General features: G+C 42.4%; 1 protein-coding gene across 7 annotated transcripts in view; it reads left to right on the plus strand.

The window, feature by feature from the left end:
• The window catches only part of LOC137372246 (ras-associated and pleckstrin homology domains-containing protein 1-like), a 212,032-nt gene that overhangs the window by 164,325 nt on the left and 31,091 nt on the right, over positions 1-16,616 (plus strand). For all 7 annotated transcript variants that reach the window (XM_068035920.1, XM_068035924.1, XM_068035922.1 and 4 more), the window contains 4 exons: positions 5,120-5,279; positions 8,485-8,606; positions 11,396-11,461; positions 15,251-15,394. In XM_068035920.1, the coding sequence (XP_067892021.1) occupies positions 5,120-5,279; positions 8,485-8,606; positions 11,396-11,461; positions 15,251-15,394 (492 nt within the window). The remainder of the gene's footprint in view (positions 1-5,119; positions 5,280-8,484; positions 8,607-11,395; positions 11,462-15,250; positions 15,395-16,616) is intronic.

The following is a 16,616-nucleotide window of genomic DNA, read 5'->3' on the forward strand; positions in this document are numbered from 1 at the left end:
CAGTCAAAGCTTTACACTGCATTTAGAAATCCCACATTGTGGAGAAGGAGCTCCAGTGTGTCTTCTGTTGCCTGTAGGCTTTCAAGTGAGATTATTGTGTCTCTTCCCATCCCCAGGCTGCCAGACCATGCACCTGTTGACTGCAGTTGCTATGAATTGGCGAAGAGCTTGGGCATTGGGGAATTTTTTTGACTTCAAATTTCATCTAGAGTTCAGTTCTTACACATGATTTGTTTGAGGCTGAACCTAGCGGTGTGAATGGGGAATTGGCAAGCAATTATGTGTCACTTTGTGAGCAAGCTGCCGTTTAGATTGTAGATCATCTTCCAATGGCTCTGTAATATGACCTGGTTTTCATGGTGCTGAATTTAGGCAGCTTATAGTAAGAATTGAACTCTAGACGAAATTCGAAGTCAAAAAAATTCTCCAATGCCCAAACTCCTCTTCAATTCATAGCAACTACAGTCAACAGGTGCATGGTCTGGCAGCCTGGTCTGGATTCAGCATGTTTCTTTCGATTTGTGAGTGTCATTCCGCTCTGATGCTGGGAAAGGCTCAGAGGTTCATACAGTGAAAATCTCCAACCTAAACAGCCGATGGCCATCTCTGGTCACTGGCCAGAATAAAATGACAGTCCCATTAGAAGCTTGGTGAGGGTGATTACCTTTTTTTAATTCCTTTTCGAGATGTAGGTGTCACTGGCAAGGTTGGAATTTATTACATGTCCCTAGTTTTCCTAAGAAGGTCTTGATGTGCCTTGTTGAACAGCTCCAGTTTGATTAGACTGTGGCTTGTTATGCCAGTTCAGAGTCAATCACGCTCATGTGGCATTGCAGTCACACAAGGCAGACTGGGTGAAGATAGCAGGTTTCCTTGATAAAAAAAAATCATAATGAACCAGTTGAGTTTTTATGACCATCCAACAGCTTCATAGTCACTTTCACTGATACCAGCTTTTTATTTCCAGATTTTTTAAAAATCTAATTTAAATTCTCAAATTACTGTGGTGCCATATCAACTCATGGACTCTGGGTTTAGCCCGGGCCGCTGGGTTATTAGTGCAGTGGTAATGTTACTGAACTATCATACCTGTTACTTCTGTGGAGACTGTCTCTCTGTCATGGATCTCTGTCTCCAAAGGCAGTTCCAAACCCTCATTTGTATCCCAGCAGCATGCTTGAAGGCCATAAGCATGTTAAATGGGGGTATCAGACTCTGGCAGTACTTAGGCCTGCACGACAGAAGTAGGCTCATTCCTGTTGCCAGTCTGGATGGGTGACTTCATTGTTCATCACTAAGAGTCGCTCGGTAGTGCCACTACTGACTGAGCTAGTTGAGTCCTGAAGGATATAGTTGCCAGATTGGGCTTGTAGCAAGCAGTGAGAGAATGAACATGAGGGGAACAACTTTCTTGACGTTGTCCTGACCAATTTACCTGTCACACATGCATCTGTCTATGATAGCATTGGTACAAGTAACCATCGCACAGTCCATGTGGAGACGGAGATCTGTCCTCACACTAAGGACACCCTCCATTGTGTTGTGTGGCACTGCCACCATACTTAATGGGATAGATTCGGAAAAGATCAAGCAGCTCAAAACTGGGTATCGGTGAGGTGCTGCAGATCAGCAGCTACAAAATTGTATACAACCACAATCTGCAACCTTTATGGCCTGGCATATCCCTCACTCTACCATTACCATCAAACCAAGGACAAATTCTGGTTCAATGAAGAGTGTAGAAGAGCATGCCATGAGCAACACCAGGCATACCCAAAAATGTGTTGCCAACCTGGTGAAGCTACAGCACAAGATTTCATGCATGCTAAACAGTAGAAGCAGCATGGGATAGATAGCTAAGCGATCCACAACCAAGGAATCAGCTCAAAGCTCTACAGTCCTGCTACATCTGGTTGTGAATGGTGTTGGACAGTTAAACAAGTAATGGGAAGAGGGGGTTGTTCCATGAATATCCACATCCTCAATGATGGAAGAACTCAGCATGTGAGTGCAAAAAAAAAAGGCAGAAGTGTTCACAACCATCTTCAGCCAGAAGTGCCAAGTGGATGATTCATCTCAACCTCCTCCTGAGGTACACACCATGACAGATGCCAGTCTTCAGCCAATTCACTTTGTGATATCAAGAAATGGCTGAGTGTAGTGGATTAAGCAAAAGCTATGAGCCCTGGCAACATTCAGCTGTAATGCTGAAGACTTGTGCTACAGAACTAACTGCACCTCTAGTGAAGTTGTTCAAATGAAGCTACAACATTGGCATCTACCCGACAAAATAGAAACTTGCCCAGGTATGTCCTGTCCACAAAAAGTAGGGCAAATCCAATCCAGCCAGCTACTGCCCCCATCAGTCTACTATCAATTATCAGCAAAGTGATGGAAGCTGTCGTTGACGGACTTCTATTTATATAGTGTTTTTGACAACCACAGGACATTCCAAAGTGGTTTAGAGCCAATGAAGTACATTTGAAGTGTAGCCACTGTTGTAATGTCAGAAACGCAGAAGCAAATTTGCACATGGCAAGGTCTCAAACAGCAATGTGATTATGACCAGATAACCTGTTTTCGTAATTTTGATTGAGGGATAAATGTTGGCCTGGACAGCGTGCACCAAGGACCCCTAGTAAAATTGAAGTCCAATGGTAATCAACGGGAAAACCTTTCATTGGTTGGAGTCATGCCTAGCACAAAGAAAGATGGTTGTGTTTGTTGGAGGCCAATCACCTCAGCCCCAGGATATCACTGCAAAAGTTTTTAGGGTAGTGTCCTGATCCAGCCATGCTGGGGTGGTTCAATGAGGCAGCTCAGCACTAACTTCTCGAGGGCAATCGGGGATGAGCAATGTATGGTGGTCCACATCATGTGAATGAATCAAAAAATTTAAAATTCAGCCCCATTGAAGTTGTGACTCAAAATTGTCTCCATATGCAGACCAGAGTCTGACCTTTGCTTCATTCCGGGATGCTCTAGCTTTCTTTCAAGGTGGACATCATTACTGAATTGATGAGAACTGGATGGTATGAAGGGATTTTCAGCTAGTTAAGTCAATAAGTAAGAAAGTCATTAGTGCGATGATGCAATACAGAGCGTAGCACAGCACAGGGATTTATTTACTGTACATTATTTCTAACCCATGTTATTTCTGACCTGAGTGCTCCATGTTTACTCTGAGAAGAGGGAAATTCTGTGTGTGTGTATTGTTATGACCGAGGCAGGAGGAATGCATTGTTAATTCAGTCCCACTTCTCCACGGGTCACAGCATATCAAATTTTCCCATCTACCGAAAAACAGCCAATTACATACTCTATTTGTTCCCCAGAAAAAAGCGCACCAACCAGGTTTCTTCAATCAACAACAAAATTAACTATTTATTATAAAAACAAGTCTTAACCAATAATGAGAGAAATCTATATACTAAAAGCTCCTTATTTCTCTAGCCCTCATGCACACGCACCTGGAAAAAAAAGCGGTTAACTGGAGAAAAAGGATTTTCGATTTACAGCTGTTTCATAGAAATAGAAGGAATAACAAAATAAGCTAGTTTGTCACATTCTGGTAAGAAGTTCTTCGGTTTGGTGAGATGTCCGAGTCGAATAGTCAGATGTCATTCGAAGTCACTCCAGGCGAGGTTGATGAACAGTCTGTGATGGGTAGGTGCTCAAGGCAATTCAACTGCAGCAGGCTTCACATAGGTCTTTCATCAGGGCTGCTGCAGCAGCAAGTCATCTTAGGTTTTACAGCAGCAGGATAACAGTACAAGATTTCTTCATATTTCAGGATTTCCTAAAACACGGGAGGCAACAGGAACCACACTTGATGCAGAGACGGGGAAATAGGAATCTGCCACTGTTGAAATACAGGGTTGTTTCTTGAGATGCAGGATTCCTTTACAGAGTGAGGCAGCGCTTTCTCTGGGTCTTCCTCTCTGATCTCCAGGCAGGTCAAAACCAAATTTCAAATGCCTGCTCTTTGTCCAACTCTCTGGTTTTAAAGGGTCCAAAGTGAAAGCAAAACCTTCCTGAACAGGTCACATGTCCAGACATAGTCTCCCCTGTCATTCAAAGAGTTGCTCTGAGGAGGTCAAACCCCTTGTTGGTTTCCTTGCAATTGCCTGCTCTTCTGTCCTTGTGTACAAAGTCAGCTTCTTTTCAAAACATCCAAAGATTTCAGCTATTTGCAGGTGTTAATGTCCACTGAAAAATCCTTTGGGTTTTTAAAAAATGCACAGCATTCTAAGTTTTTAAATATAAAAACAAATAACTTGTAACAGTATATGTTAGGAATTTTCAGAATATTAAAACTGTATTAAATCTTCTGTAGTAGTCCAACATTTTTCAGCACTGAAATGTTGTGTCCCAGTCAGGATGGAAAGGAGTGTGTGCTATATCTCCAACTCAGTGAATTCACAATTTCAGCTCTGCTATCAGTGGGGTGTGGGGCAGTTCGAGGAACTGGTAAGTGATGACAAGGTTATTGGGTGAGTTAATCCACTGTCATATTTTAATGACTGGATCATATGTGGACAGATCACCTGTATCTCATCATCCTAATAGGCTGACACAGCTGGGCAGGTGGTCAGTGTACAGGGTTTGACATTTCTGACATTCTTCTTTTACCTGTGTTTTTCGTGGCTGAGTTAAGGAAATAACCACAACAACTGGTTGGTACTTGGTATGCCACAGTACTGTTTTGATGCTTGGATGTTTACAGAGTACTTTCAGGACAACATAAGCAAGTGCATCTCTTAGACTCTGTGAAAAGGGTTCAGTGAATATGAAGGCATGAGATGTAGCCACACTTACTGGGGATTCAGCTTGAAATTTTGTCATTCTTATCCCTTCTTTATTCCATTTGATGCACAAATTTAAGTTAACTAATAAGCTAAGTGTTTATTTGTATGTTAAAATGTGTGGGTGATCACATACTGGGATGGTGCTCTGAAAACAAGGTATATGGCAAAGTTTATTTGTAGTATTCGTACCACTTTAGGTCTGCACATTTTTCTTATGGGAAACTAGATGCGAAGCACTGATGTGTTGAAATTTGTAGGTAATGAAGTAGAAAACCAGCTGCCTGATTAACTGTCTGATCCTGTCCTTATAGTTGGTGATACGGGTCCACATGTCTGATGAGAGCTCCAAAACGATGATGGTTGATGAAAGACAAACAGTCAGGCAGGTTCTGGACAACCTCATGGATAAGTCCCACTGTGGATTCAGCTCAGATTGGTCACTGGTGGAAACAATTCCTGAGCTTCAAATGGGTGAGTTGGTGGGGCTGAGCAACAGCTGAAAATCAGGTGTTGTGATGTGCTGGAAATTAACTTCTGGTCTTCTGGGTAGGTGCGTTCTTGGAAATATTCCAGACCTTCATTTTTTATTTTTGCCCTTTCATCCTGTCAGCTGTTTGTTTGACAATTTCTGCAGATGATATGTTCATTGGTATTGTCATAAAGCATTTGTAATATGTTACTATCAATGCGCTACAAGAAGTGCACTTAAGCCTAATGCATTTTACCGTTGCACTCTTTTTAATTTCTTACCTTAAATTGCTCCTGCTACTAACTCCAATGATAAACCCATCCTACACTCCAGTGTTATACAGCCGAAAATGCTCTCTTCCAGGCACAATCCAAGTTTCAAATGATTGTCAACTTCAACAGCATACAAGTCTAGACTGTGAAAATTCAGTACACCTACCATTCCGCTCTACTGAAATCCTAGTGACAGTGCTGTATGTGTATGTGCTTTGGTTTTATAATATTAGACTATGAGAGCAGCAATGAATAGTTGTCAAATTTTAGTTGGGCCAGCAATTGGAATCTCATTGAAATACTGTTCTTAATGCTGCTCAATGTTTCTCAAAATTTGGCCCAATGCCAACTTAATGAAACCACAGTTTAAATCAGCATATTCTGAAAGCAATCGTTTTAAAAGTATCAAAGGTTTTAAATTCAGAATTATATACCTGCTCAAATTAGTATGGGCCCTCCATCCATTTTTGTTCATACACGTTAACAAGTCAAATTAATTGTTTTCCTACAATTATTTATGTTGGAGAATCACGTGATACTGAGTTCTGATTGGTCCTATTACAGTCACGGATTTAGGTGGGAAGAGTCTGGACAAGGAAGAAAAGGTAGAGTCGAAATAGGAAGAAATCACTAACGTGGGGCTAGACCAGGCTGAAGTGATGGGTCTACCAGCACAATCCTGGTTGTGGATCTTGGGAAGGAAGAAATGGGCTGTGCAGGGTTGGGAAACTGAGGCTGGTGACCGTGGCGGGAACATCTCTAGAAGAAATGAGGCCAGCGACCGTCATGGAAATGTTGGCTTGAGATGGCCGCTGTTACGTCAGCAGTTACCGATGAAAAGATCTAGAGAGGGTAGAGATGGGTCCAGGTGGAACAAGAATTCTAAAGAAACTGTGAGGGAGGAAGACTCCTGGCCAAAGAAGTGGGTGCGGAGTTGAAGGCAATGGAAGAAATGGGGAAGTGGGGGGGATGGGTGGTGGTCACTGATGGATAGTGACAACACAGCTAAGGATGAGATTGAAAGAATGGATGGGATCAGAGGAAAGTGAAAGGGAAGGAGGATTTGGAATGACATTGGTGTCAAGTTGTTGAAGTTTGCGATCCTTGACATCTGAAAGGAAGAAAAGTTTTTTGTTGAAGCATTGGATGAAACAAAGCATTGGACCAGAAGAGCTTAGAGGTGGTGAGTCGATGCTGCTGAAGAGAGAGATAGAGAGCGTGCGTGTGGCAGTGCATGGACCTCAGGACTGGTTTAAGGAACGCTGAATATCTTGGAGATATCTGTAATCAGAGGTGGATCAGGAACATGAAGGGAGGAATTTCATTTGCAATCCATGTGAAATAAGTTGGAGCCAGAGACAGTTGCTGTGGAAAGAGATGTGGCTGTGGAGTGAGTTTTGCTAGTTAACTCTTCAAATGAGAAGGGAAACAGAAGGCAATGAAGATGTACAAGGTAAAAGAGACAGGTTGAAATCTTGTCGAGATAAGTGCAGAAGATATAAAGGTGGACATTCTTGTAAGAGAAGTGGCAGTGAATTAAACTAGCATAAAAGCAAAATGCTGCAGATGTTGGAAAACTAAAATAAAAACAGAAAATGCTGGAAATGCTCAGCAGATCTGGCAGCATCTGTGGAGAGAGAGTGTTAACTGCTGGGATTTTCTTGGCCTGGGGTGAGACCTGATTGGAAGGTCTCTGTGGAGACCATATGTGGGTCTCAAGCCTGCGTGGTGGCCAATTAAGACACTGCTGCTGGGCCCACCTTCCAATTGAGAACTGCGGATTGGCTCCATTGGGCTGGCAATTCTGTAGCCTCGGCAACGCCACCAAGAGGAGTGACTGCTGCTGAGGCTGCAAGGAGAACGAGAGTGTCGTTGGAAACCAAGGCATCCCCAACCTCTTCTCCCCCGCCCCCCCCCCCCCCCCCCCCCACACCTCGAAACTGCTGGGAGTCTGCCTTCATGCAGATGGCGCCCTCCCCTCATGGTGGGGGGCCGGTGGCACTGGAAAATAGCCAGGTCATTGTAAAAACATAAACATAGAAAACAGGAGCAGGAATTGGCCAATCAGCCCTTTGGGCCTGCTCCACCATTCAAAAAAGGTCCTGGCTGATCGTCTAATTCAGTACCCTGTTCCCACTTTCTCCCCATATCCCTTGATCCCTTTGCATTAAGAAATATATCTATTTCCTTCTTGAATATATTGGCCCTTTTTAATTACTTCAATTGGCTGGCTGCCTCCAGTCGGCGAGTGGCTAAGCCGCTGGAGTTCCCCTCACTAGGAAAATGGTCTGCCGCGGGACTGCATTGAGGAGCCCTCCCAACACAGCTCCCCAGCATTTTACTGGCTAGCCTGCCACCCTGGAGCTGGTAAAACCTCAGCCAATGTTTCAGGTTGATGATCTTTTGTCAGAACAGGATATGAACTCAGCCTGACTTGCTTGAATCTGAAGTGTGTCTGGCCTGGTGGCCACTGGCATACACTGAGTCATTATGCTGCAGCACTCTGGTTTATTTCTGCTGCTAAAAGCAGCAGAAATAAACTTGGCAGTTTTATGAGAAAACCAGAGTGGGGTTTGAAACTACTCTGGGGCTTGGGTACAGGTGTTGTACTTTCTCCAGAACCCTAATGTGACAACTGAACCTCCAGCATTAAAAGATGACTTTTCATCAGCTGAAAATGATGTCTCCAGACCAACACTTCAAAACCGTTGAAAGCCTCCTGGTTCTAAATGGTACAAACTGCAGAAGGGCTCGTTCAGCCTATAATATAACTTGAGTTGGCCTTAGCTGGCTATCAGCAACATTTGGACAGTATTTCCTATTTTAAAAATGCACAGGTTCTAACTCTGTTCTGCTTTCTGTCTCTTCATTGCAGTGTTCCATCAGTTTCTCAAGTGCAGACTCCCCACTCCCTTATATTTTTTTGTAATTTCAGAGCGAATCTTCGAAGATCATGAAAATCTGGTGGAGAGCTTGCTGAACTGGACTCGTGACAGTCAGAACAAGCTCATGTTTACGGAACGCATTGAGAAATATGCACTTTTTAAAAATCCACAGGTATGTGAAGCTTCTGACAAGTGATGGACCTTAACCTTGATGTAGAATTACTTCCTTATTTGCTATCCTGCAGGCCACTTACATTTATTCTGCATTGGTGTCTTGATCAGTTTGACTGTTCTAAATTATTTCCACACTGCTTATAACTGTCCTTAGTCTTCTCATTTTTATTGTAATGCAAATTCAAAAACATGGACTGTCGAGATGTCAGTTCAAATGACATCTACAAGCCGCAAGGACTTTGCCCTCTTGTTTTACAGCACAGTGTCATCTTTGAATTATTGCGCTATGACTTGTGGCTGGGTCACCTATAATGTTTGACTGATTTAAAACTTGGATAGGTTCTGCGCTTCCTTGCCTGGAGCACAGAATTTGTTTGATTCTTTCATGGGATGTGGGTGTCACTGGCTAGGCCAGCGTTTGTTGCCTATTCCTAATTGTCCTTGACAACTGAGTGGCCTGCTAGGCCATTTCAGAGGGTGGTTAAAGGTCAACCACATTGCTTTGGGTCTGGAGTCACATGTAGGCCAGACCAGGTAAGGATGGCACCTTTCCTTCCCTAAAGGATGTTCGTGGACTAGATGGGTTTTTACGACAATCGATAGTTTCATGGCACCATTACTGAGACTAGCTTCCGGTTCCAGATTTTTTTATTAATAAATTTAATTTATTAATTAATGGAATTTAAATTCCATCAGCTGCCGTGGTGGAATTTGAACCTGTCTCCATGGCATCAGCCTGGGCCTCTGGATTACTCGTCCAGTGACCTTAACACTCTGTCACTGTCTCCTCTAATGATCAACTAGAATTGAGCATTTGAGCTGAATGGAAGGTGTGATATATTGGAATGGTTGGAACGGATGACATGCCCAGTTGTTCAGGTGTTTGCCTCACGCAACTTGTGTTCTGAAGTTCCAAGTCCTAGCCTTAAAGCCAGATGCACACTGAACTTTCATAAGCTTGTTTGAACCTGTTTGAGTACAGGATTCTTTAGCACCCTTGACACACATGTCATTAATTTTAGCTTGTGTTAGATTTTTTTCAAGCAAAGTTGAACTCCATATTATAGAAAGGATATAGAGGCAATGTAGAAGGTGCAAAAAAGATTCACCAGGATGATACCAGAACTGAGAGGTTCTGTCAGGAAAGATGGAACAGACTCTGGCTCTTGTCTGTCAAAGAGAAGGCTGAGACATGACCTAATAGTGGACTTTAAAAATTATAAAAGGGTTTGCTAGGAAGATGTAGATGTTTCCACTTTTGGGGAATTCAAAATTGGGGCCCATAAATATAAAATAGTCACTAACAAATCCAATAACTATTTCAGAAGAAGCTTCGTTACCCAAAGAGTGGTTAGAATATGGAACTTGCTACCACAATGTGTAGTTGAGGTGAATTGCATAAATGCATTTCAGGAGAAGATAGATGAACACTAAGGAAAAAGATTAGGAGGTTATGCTGACAGTGTTGGATGTAGAGGGGTGGGAGGAGATTTGGAGGATAAGCACCAACATGGACCAGTTGGGCCGAATGGCCAGTTTCTGTGCTGTACATTCTATGTAATTCCTTGGATAAGGAAATGGGGAAAGGGAAATGGAATTGGAGTACACAGCTCCAGGTAAGAGTTAACACTGGTACAGAGGGCTCGAACTGGATCATCATGTGCTCTATGGTTAATGCATTGGAGGCGGTTCAGAGGAGGTTTACTAGATTGATACCTGGAATGAGCGGGTTGCCTTAAGAGGAAAGGTTGGACAGACTGGGCTTGTTTTCACTCGAGTTTAGAAGAGTGAGGGGAGACTTGATTGAAGTATATAAGATCCTAAATGGTCTTGAGAAGGTGAATATGGAAAGGATGTTTCCTCTTGTGGGTGAGTCCAGAACTAGGGGGCAGTGTTTTAAAACTAGGAGTCACCCTTTTAGGATTGCGAGGAGAAATGTTTTCTTTCAGAGGGTTGTGTGACTTTGGAATTCTCTGCCTCAAAGTGATAGAGGCGGGATCGTTGAATATTTTTAAGGCGGAGGTAGATCGATTCTTGTTGAGCAAGATTATCTGGGGTAGATGCGAGTGTGGAATTCGAGACAGAAACCGATCAGCCTTGATCTTATTAAATGGCAGAACAGGTGCGACGGGCTGAATGGCCTATTTCTCCTAATTCGTATGGTATGGTTTTGTGTGACCTGACTCAGCAGGGGAGGTATTGGAGAAACTTGGGCAATCACTCCTCCTTTTCCTCTTCATTCCTCTGGCCATTCCCCTGATACAGACATATTCGATTAAGTGATTTAAGTCTTGAGGAAAGAGAGGTTGAGAGGCACTAGGTTTAGTGAGGGAATTCCAGAACTTGGGGCCCAGGAGGCTGAAGGCACGGCCACCTGTGGTGGAGCAGTTATTATTGGGAATTCTCAAGAGGGCAGAATTAGATGAGTGTGGGTAACTTGGAGGGTTGTTGGGTTGGAGGAAATTAGAGATAGGGCAGGGTAAGGCCATGGAGGGATTTGTAAACCAGGATGAGAGTTTTAAAATAGGTGTTGCTTAACTGGGACTTGTTCCAAGATGCAGAGTAATGGCTGAAGCCTTGGTGTGGTGTCACTAGCTTTCCCAGAGCAGGCTTGACATCCAGCTGCGCATAATGGGTATGTACCAGGTGAGACCACAGAGTCGGCCGTTTTTGGAGTCAGGACTGCACTGAGTACAGCAGCAAGCAATGTCTTGGGATTAATGTACTTCGCTGTATAGATGTTTCAAATATGTATTTAACTGCACTAATGAGTTTTATTTAAAACAGAATTATCTGCTGGGGAGGAGGGAGAACTCTGAGATGGGAGACAGAAATAAGGAAGCACTACTTGAGGTAAGTCGGTGTGCAAACAGAGCTTCTGAATCCCTGAGTTAACTGAAGTTCACATTGTGCCTAACGATCATGGGTCAGCCTTTCTCGTTGATTTTCAAATAAGTGATTGGCCCAATGAAGAGGGAACTTGAGGTGGGCGCTAAAAAAACACATGCTGCCAATCTGAAACAAAATCCAGAAATACACATTCTGTAAAGGGACATAAATAGGAGCTGGACTAGGTCATTCAGCCCCTTTAGCCTGCTCCGCCATTCAACACGATCACGGCTGATCTACCTCACTACACCTTCATGCACTAACCCATATCACTTGATCGAAAAATCTGTCAATCTGACTTGAATATACTCAATGACTCAGCATTCAAAGCCCTCTGCGGTAGAGAATTCCAAAGGTTCACAACTCTTAGTGAAGAAATTTCTCCTGATCTCAGAGCTTACTCTGAGACATGGGTCATGTGTCATGTGTCAGGCATAACTATCAGAACTGAAAGGTACAAACCATGGAGGAAAACCATTGGATTTTAAAACCCTTTTATTTACAGAAGAACAGGGAATATTTACCTTGAAACATCAAGGTGGAGTAAAATTCCATTTCCATGGATGCAATCTTCAAAAGGCAGCAGATTGCTTCAAATAAATTGATTTAAAGTTAATGCAAGTACTGGAAATAAAGTGTTTTAGCTTGCAGTGTGAGAGGTAACAATGCTCTGCTTGGGAAGCTAGCCATGTTGGTTCCAATACCAGCATAAGAAGTCCTTTATGCTTCAGTTTTAGGATATTTCTTCGCTGTCGCCTGAAACTGCTCCCACCATTGGTGGCAGACTTCCAACTTTACTCCAGTGTTAGGCTAACTTTAAATGCCCTCTTCAGGCGTAACACAAATTTGAGCAAATAGAATCATTAATCACACAACTGGGTGCTTGTTATAGCCCAAGTGGGAAAAGTATGAAAATCTCTCACTTATCATTACCATGGCCACTGCCATTACCAAATCCAGTCAGTACTACTGACTCAAGTTTATATGACTCCATGTCTTTACTGGAGTTCTCTTAGACTGCCTGTAACTTATCCAGCGCTCTCCACAACTACTCCCCCCATCCCCCTCTCCCTCACCAGAAGAGCTTGGTGTACTCTCTGGCTTTCTTCAGATGAGAGTTTATTTGTGCTATTGGTCAGGGCGCTGCTCTCTATTTCAGGAATTAATTACTGGAATCTGGCATTAATCAGATGAAAAGTTTGATTTATCGTAGTTAACCTTGAACTTGAATATTTCTGCATACCAGATATTTAGCAATCAGCAAAGAGCAAGCATTTTCATCTAAAATTTGATAGTGTGCATACTTCAAAGATAGCAATTTAACACTGATTCAGTATATACTTGATGCTAACAGCAAACTTCTACTGAGTGGTAAAAATATGTTTACATTCTATAATTCCAAACATTGGCCAAGTAAATTATGAGAAGCTGGTTTGGATATCCTTTTGTAGGGTTTATGCAAAAAGGTTTTTGTGTTTCTAAGAAATCTTTCCACTGAGTTTCTCTGTAACTGTGCAAAGACTACTCCAAAAACATCCCTAGGACAGCATTTTGTATTTACCCCACTTTCTCCTCCACTCTCCCTTCCTTTCTTTCCTGAAAGTGCTCTTTCAGTTGCAGCAGCTCTCGGACGACATCCTTCCTGTGAGAGTCTAGAAAGAGAATCAGTCGGCTGTTTGTTCATCTAGGTTATCACAACCAAGCCTGAACTGGAACTGATCCTCACCTATTGTTCAAACGCCAGCTTTCTAATGAGAGGTCACTGAGTAGTCATCAGGAGCTGGATGTTTCTAGTTCACCCACCCCAGCTTAGGGGCACTGAAGCCGACCTGTGTCCAAGCTGCAGCTAGCTAACACTGTACAAACGCTACACACTTGTGCTGAATCTGCTGATTCACATTAACAGCAATTGTTGGTGAAAATGTGAAAAAAATGAACCATAGTGAAAAATATGTTGACATGTGAACTGGACATTGGCTTGCCATTCCTTCCTTTTCTGCGGAGAGCATACATTCCTGTGTGCCGGTACATGTACTATGTATTTATGGTCTTCCCAGTGTTAGTGCACACAACCACTCCCCATTGGTGTATTAAAAGTCTGTTGTTGGAAGTTTGTTTTATAGAAGAGGCTTTATATTGGTTGGTTATGGGCTGTTTCATATTAGCTCCCAATCCACAGTGAGCAACCACCTGACACTGAGAGTGAGCCCAAATTGGTGAAAAATTGTCCTGTATCCTTTGTGAAGTATAATTTTTTAAAATTTAATTATTCAAACAAAATATAATAGAGAGGAAGATGAGTCTAAAGATAGTACTTTAAAAAAAAAAGTACTACTTTGAAGATGGAGTTACCATGCCGATTAAGCTTCACCTGCTGCCAGGCTGTGATATTGACATTGGGGTGCTTGGGTATCCTGGAGTGGCTCAACTTGAAATATTGAGGGCAATAACATTTCCCTGGCTGTGGTCCTAGAAATCGTCCTATTGACTGATCATCTGTATTCTTAAACCCTAATCAAGATTCTTTGATCACTTTTTTTTCTTCCCCTTTAAACTTTGGTGACAAAAGAATTAGTCTCCCTAGAGGGTGCCTCCCATTTCAATCAACCACCATAACTCGCTCCCAGGTTTTCCAATGGTACAATTCAAGGTCTTGAATAAAATATCACACTTTTTAAATCGTGCGGAAACAGAATCAGACAGCAGTATTAGCTTCCGGTTGCTTGCCATTTCAACACTCTTTCCCCCCCCCCCCCCCGCTCTCATGCTCACATCTCTGTCCTGGGATTGCTGCAGTGTTCCAGTGAACATCAACGCAAGCTCGAGGAACAGCATCTCATCTACCGATTAGGCACACTACAGCCTGCCGGACTGAACATTGAGTTCAATAATTTCAGAGCATGACAGCCCCCCACTTTACTTTCATTTTTAGTTGTTTTTTTTTTTTTTTTTTGCATTCCTTTTTACATTTTTTACAATCTTTTTTTGCATTCATTTCATTTCATCTTAGTTTGTTCAGTTTGCTTACCCACTGTTTTTTTCAGGTTGTTTTTCTTCAGGTTTGCACTTGCTGATGTTCAATATTCAGTATATTCACACCTAATCTGTACTAATGCTTTGTCTTTCAACACACCATTAACATATTGTTTGCCTTTGCTCCGTGACCTTTTGGTCAGCTATGTGGCCTGGTCCAATCTGCACCTTCTCCTTTGTTATCTCTTGCCCAACCCCCACCTCACTTGTTTATAATCTGTGACTTTTCTAATATTTGTCAGTTCCGAAGAAGGGTCACTGACCCGAAACGTTAACTCTGCTTCTCTTTCCACAGATGCTGCCAGACCTGCTGAGTGAATCCAGCATTTCTTGTTTTTGTTTCAGACAGCAGTATTGCCTGTTTGGGAGTGGTGCAGAGATAAGAAACAAGAATAAATAATAGGCTATAAAAATGAAGTTTGCTGAACACTGTTGAACAGTTTCTTACTGGATTTTGTATTCTACTTTCTCCAAGTAGAACATTAATAGTTATGTCTGCAGAAAACATGTGCTCTGTGCCCCCCTTCACCCAATTTTCTCTTCTCCCCTCCCCTCCCCTCCCCTTCATTTTCAAAATAATGAGTCAAATATTAGACTGTGCGGTGTGCTTTTTACTACGTGTTGGGCCTAAATAGTTCAAACAGCTCAGGGCAATTAACTCACTGTCTTTCCGGTCTGATGTGTGTGAATTAATTGTTCTGTTCTGTGCCATTGCTGCAGGAGTTTTTCTGTGGAAGTTCTGTGACTGTTCCAGAGATTGAGGGGTTGCTTTGGCTGAAAGAGGACGGCAAGAAATCCTGGAAGAAGCGCTACTTCCTACTCAGGGCCTCTGGAATCTACTATGTCCCTAAGGGCAAGACGAAGGTATGATTCAGAAGGTGCTTTTTAAATTAAATGAACCATGTGGCAGCTGCAATAATTCTGTAACTGATTGGCAGAAGATTTAATTCCTTCTGAGAATGCTTCTGGAAACAATGCAACAACTTTAGCCGTGCCTCAAGTCCTATTTTGTGATCTTCATTACTGTTGTCATGACCGAGGTGAGAGGAGTGCACTGTCTTTTCTAGTTCCACTTCTCCACAGGTCACAACGTATATTTAAATGTTTACCCAGTTATGGATGCAGTCAATCATAAACTCTACTCTATTCTAGAATAACATACACCAACCAGGTTTCTTTAATAAACAAAATTATCACTTTATTATAAAACAAAACTTAACCAGAAACAAAGCAAAGCATTAACACAGGTTGAAATATGAAAGTTACCTTTTCCCTTAGCGCCTCTCTCTCTCTCTCTTTTCATCACTCCACTCCACTGCACTCCCAGTTTCTCTTTAAGCTCTGTTTTAAAAAAAGACAAAAAAGAGTACTTTGGCCAAATGCTTGAAGAAAAAAAATATGGAAAGATGTCAGTTGTCCCTTTTTGGTTTGGCGTCCCAAATACACGTAGATGGGATCTTTCCAGAGCAGTTTTTTCCAGACGACATTGAGGATCAGTTTGGCAGGCTTTCCAGGAGAAATTTGGCAATGGGTTTCTGGCAGGCTTTTCAGGAGAAATGCGGCATCAGTTTCTCTAATTCTTACACATGATTCTCAGGAAGTTCTCAGAGATGGAAGAGGGTGCTGATGGTGACTGCTCTCTTGGCTGGTTTTCTCCAACTGCCTTTAAAACAGTTCACACCCCAACACACTGTCCAAAGCGAAACCAAAAACACTATCTCAAGAGTCAAGCTTCCTGACCCCTATAAATCTTGACCTGTCACTTCTCTGTAAACATCTCCCCCAAGTCATAATCCCCCCTGCTGCGTATTTATCTGAAGACAGGTGGCTTCCAGTAAATGTCGTTTTCAAACAAGACCTCTTTGCCTTTTCAATGACCCTAGTAAAAAAAAAAAATCCATTGAATGCTTTTCAGTTTTCCCAAATAAAACGATGTCCATAATTCTAAAATACGAGTCCTCAAAAAATACTTAACAAAAAATATAGAAGCACTGGCATAACACTGTTAACTGTCATTCTTGCTATCCAAAACACATACAGGGGTCTGCTAGCTAGAACAGAAATGTGCTGTGGCATGGACAGAATT

The sequence above is a fragment of the Heterodontus francisci genome, chromosome 7 (assembly GCF_036365525.1).
Source record: "Heterodontus francisci isolate sHetFra1 chromosome 7, sHetFra1.hap1, whole genome shotgun sequence".
NCBI classification, from domain to species: Eukaryota; Metazoa; Chordata; class Chondrichthyes; order Heterodontiformes; family Heterodontidae; genus Heterodontus; species Heterodontus francisci.